Below are 4,402 nucleotides of genomic sequence, written 5' to 3'. Positions count from 1 at the left end.
TAATGTAGAACTAAACTTCAAACAATCGGATCTCTGAAGCGGTTATTCGTGGATGTGAAGAGTGTAGTCATCGGCAAAAGGTTAATATAATTCAATATTACAATTTTTTGCTTTATACTCTGAAGGGGTTATTTGTGGGTTTCTCCATTTTAATTGTTAATTTGTTAATTTGATGGGTTTTTTTTCTTAGTAAATATCATTTTCGTGTTTCTTGGATTATCTAGAATCTTGGGTGTAATAGTTCAAATTCAGTAATGAGCGTAAGATGGCTTTGAGTTCCATCGCACTCTTCTGTTTTAGGATCTGTATTGGCTGTCTGGTAGAAATCAAGCATAAAGAAAGTCCTCATGAATATAATCATTATGTTGTTTATGATCCTAAACAGGTAATTGTTGTTAATTTTAAGAGTATATGAGCTTTTTTAATCAAGGATAAAATGGTCATTTGTTGACCATTTGTTCTTTTTGGGTTTGAAGGTTATTATAAAGTTTTTGGTTGGAGTGAAGTTTGAATAACAATATGGTTTGTATGAAGAAGTTGATCTGCTTATGTTGATGCTCATGTTATTTGATGTGGATAAAAGTTTTTGTTTGTCTTTTCTAGAAGGATTGAAATTTATAGCCTATGGAATATGGATGGTCTGCTGTATTTCAACGTAAAAAGACATTACAGTTATTATAAGTAATTTAATATCTACATATGTTTAATCTCTAAACAATTAAAATGTTTCATATAGAAATAACTTAAAACAATAGTAGTAATTGAGTAACATGTGTAAAAGAAGCTAAGAGTGTCATAATGATGTTTAGGTGAATCTCATTTACCAAAGCCATATATACTAACTTTGTCATAAATTCCTAAAACAAGCATATGATGGATTGGATACAGATTAACCGAACATGAAAGGTAATAGTCTTTTATCATTTTAAATCAACTAATGTGTTAATTATATTAGTGAAAGGTAATAGTCTTATATTATTTTAATTCAAACACATCATATTTTTCTATTTTTATATCATTATAAAACCAACCTACTGAAATCTTTTTTTTTTTTTCAAAACATTCTAACAATAATTATTATTAACTGTTTGCAAATCCAATATTAATTATTATCATGCCTATTAAGTTTTAAAGTTGTTTTAATGTCTTAATTATTGTATTAGGTCATTCTTTTTCAAGCTTAAACGGTTATTTTAAAATTTTGAAGGTAAGCAATTTTACATTTATACATGTAGAATGTTGAACAGATATTCATACCGGTATATATTAATTTTAACTAATCATTTTAAACTTATAAAAAAAATGTCAAACTTTGTAAAATACTATTCTTTTCAAATCATTGATTAGTCATTATAATCCGAACGTCCTATTCGTAGTGATCTTGAGTCATCCATTCCTAAACCCTGTAAGCTTTTGTAACAACTCATGCTTGATGAATCATTATTTGTTTATCTAGTTAGACTAATTTATGTGTTCTTCAATAGACATGGCTAGAGCTATGGCTGCACCTGACATGGAACATCCCGATGGCACACCAGATCACAACGCTCGTGGCATGAGCGTGGTCCAACAGCATGCCGCCTTCTTTGATCAAGACAACGATGGCATTATTTATCCTTGGGAGACTTACACCGGTGAATGCCAAACTATACTAATGACTCTTTTACTTCACAAATCTTTAATTTTCATTTTACATTAAAGGATTATGGACTCGTATAACAACTTATTATCTCATACTTGTTAATTTAAGGAACGGATTTCTTTTTATCATATAGATCAAGGTTTTCAATATCCAATATATAAACTTCATTTAGAAGTCGAAACTTTTATATATAAGTGGCCTATAAATTTTTGTGACATATGAAAGAGGTTCTTGTCAACATGGTATGAAAGCGATCCGTACTGTTGAACTGAACCTAACTAATATAGTCATATTTTGCCTCCTAAAGTTTTCTAAATTACAAATTAATTTATAAAATACCGTTTTATTCTCTTGGACATATGAAAGAGTTTCTTGTCAACATAGCATGAAAGCGATCCGTACTATTAAACTTCTATATTAATTTTAATAAATTACATTATTAAAGAAAAATCTTTGATATGTTCAAGCTGATACCAATATGATATATTAATATCGACTTAATCTATACAGATCCAAGTAGATAACGGGTCATCCAATTTGATTTGTTAATAGATATGTTTAAAATATCTTAGTATATAGTCATAAGGTATACAATTTTTAATTCTTAGAAATAAATTCGTATAATTATTTTTGTAACTTTTATCCGACTCAGCTACTAACGAAATTCTCACTTTTTCAGGATGTCAAGCACTTGGGTTCAATATAATATCCAACGTTCTCTTTACGTTCTTTACTCACCTGCTATTTAGTTACCCATCTCTCCCGGTGAGTTTATGTTTAGTCTATGTGCTTTTTCAAGAGCTCAAACTTCTTAATTAAGCTTAAAGTTGTGAACCTTTATGTTTCTCCTCTAATAACGAAGTAAATTAATACTTCAGCCAGTTAAAAAAAGATGAAAAATTAAGGATATATATGGGGTGGTATGTACAGTTGAAGTAAAAAACTATCAAGAAAGTCGTTTGAGAATATTGCAAACCAAAATAGTTTAGGTGCCCAAATTGACCCAAAGCAAATTGATTAGTTTGGTTCAACTAGTTACAATCGGATTTAAGTTTTTTTTTTTTTAATTAGCTTTCACATCAAACATGTTTTGCAACTGATAAATACACATATAATAATTTATGCTAATAAATGATACAAAGTATTCTCCATTGCAAATTTCCTCTCGATAAATATTAATATGTAGAAAGATTACATGAATGGGCTAAAGCCATTGAACCAAAATAATAATACATCATAAATAATAACACTAACATTCTCCCACACTTTGAGAGATTGAATCCGAATATTTAAAATAGACCCGAAATCAATAAAGTGTTAAGCACCAGAAGTTGACCAATCACAACTTTGTTCCGAAGAATATCAATCTCAATATGCTTTGTTCTATGATTTTGAATAGGATTTGATATCGAATAAACAATGCATTGCTATAGTAGACAATTGTAGAAATAGTGATGGGTTGATGAAACTCCTGATGGGTTACGTAGCAAACCGAACACTAAGTTAACGAAACAACTGATACTCGTATGTATTGCAGGGTTACATTCCATCTCTCTTGTTTCCAATTTACATAGTCAACGTACATAAATGCAAGCATCCAAGTGATTCTGGAACATATGACACGGAAGGAAGGTACGTAGTTTATATATTATATGAGGGGTTAATGTCCTACTAATGTAAAAACATAAATTTTTTTAAATTTGTGCAACAAAATGGATTTTATACAAAATATGCTACCACATTTAGTTTTACGACATGAATACCAAACTTTGAAAAACTAGTTTCCTCTTTATATGACACCAGCTATATCAACATTGAAGTTAGTTACTTTTTCTAGGTATCTGCCAGCAAATTTTGAGAACATATTCAGCAAATATGGCAAAACTACGCCTGATAAACTAACATTCAAAGAGCTATGGAGTATGACTGCAGGAAATCGTGTTTCACTTGACATCATTGGATGGTTTGTGCTTCGATCACTACAAACAAAAATCATTTTAAGCAATTTAAATTTAAATTCTAATTAAGTATGTTTAATATGCTACAGGATATTAAATAAGGTCGAGTGGGTTGCTGTGTACTTAATTGCAAAAGATGAAGATGGTTACCTGTCAAAAGAAGCCATGAGAGGCGTCTTCGATGGCAGTTTATTCGACAAAATTGCCCAAAGGAATGCAACCAAGGGTAAAAAGAGACGTTGATAATGATCATAAGCCTACACATAAAATGAATTTATCAATAATGCAATAAAAGTTGAAGTATTTGTACTCAACAACAAAGCTTAAATGCCTTAAATCTGTGGATATTAATTGCAAAGAAACATTCGAAAAAAAAAACATGGATTGCTATTGCACATGGATCCATGGTGTTTCAATCGTTGTTTGTCCAGTCACAAAACTTAATGAAAAGCCAATTGGACCCAGTTTAGGTCCAATTCAAAGGCTCCTTGTGATTACATGCATGTTTTAATATATTTGTGTACCTTTTTCTATTTTTACACATGTATATATGTATTATATAGTATATACCATATTTGTATATGTTTGAATAAATATTTAATTGTTAATACGAAAATGCTAACAAAATATTAGAAAACATAACATGGATAAAACATTATGTCAATAAAATAAATAAAAGTTATTAATAAACATTATACCAATAATCTTATAAAAGAAACCCCCGCAATGGGTTTAAACCATTACATGCCCAAGATATTCCTATTGTTCCGTGGTTGAACTCCTATGTGAGCCTTAGACGAGT

At 29.9% G+C, this 4,402-nt stretch overlaps 1 protein-coding gene across 1 annotated transcript; it reads left to right on the top strand.

Annotated features, from left to right (window-relative positions):
• Window positions 1–1,361: 1,361 nt before the first annotated feature.
• Window positions 1,362–4,079, top strand: LOC144999167 (putative peroxygenase 3). The gene is made up of 6 exons (XM_078958693.1): window positions 1,362–1,405; window positions 1,485–1,634; window positions 2,322–2,407; window positions 3,180–3,274; window positions 3,480–3,605; window positions 3,690–4,079. Exons 2-6 carry the CDS (start codon window positions 1,487–1,489, stop codon window positions 3,841–3,843), a joined length of 609 nt encoding a protein of 202 aa, XP_078814819.1. The 5' UTR covers window positions 1,362–1,405; window positions 1,485–1,486; the 3' UTR covers window positions 3,844–4,079.
• Window positions 4,080–4,402: the final 323 nt, after the last annotated feature.

This window comes from Lactuca saligna, chromosome 1, assembly GCF_052625555.1.
Source record: "Lactuca saligna cultivar CGN05327 chromosome 1, ASM5262555v1, whole genome shotgun sequence".
Classification (NCBI taxonomy): Eukaryota; Viridiplantae; Streptophyta; class Magnoliopsida; order Asterales; family Asteraceae; genus Lactuca; species Lactuca saligna.
The sequence above is the reverse complement of the archived record's forward strand: the minus strand, read 5'-3'. Positions and strand labels throughout refer to the sequence as shown.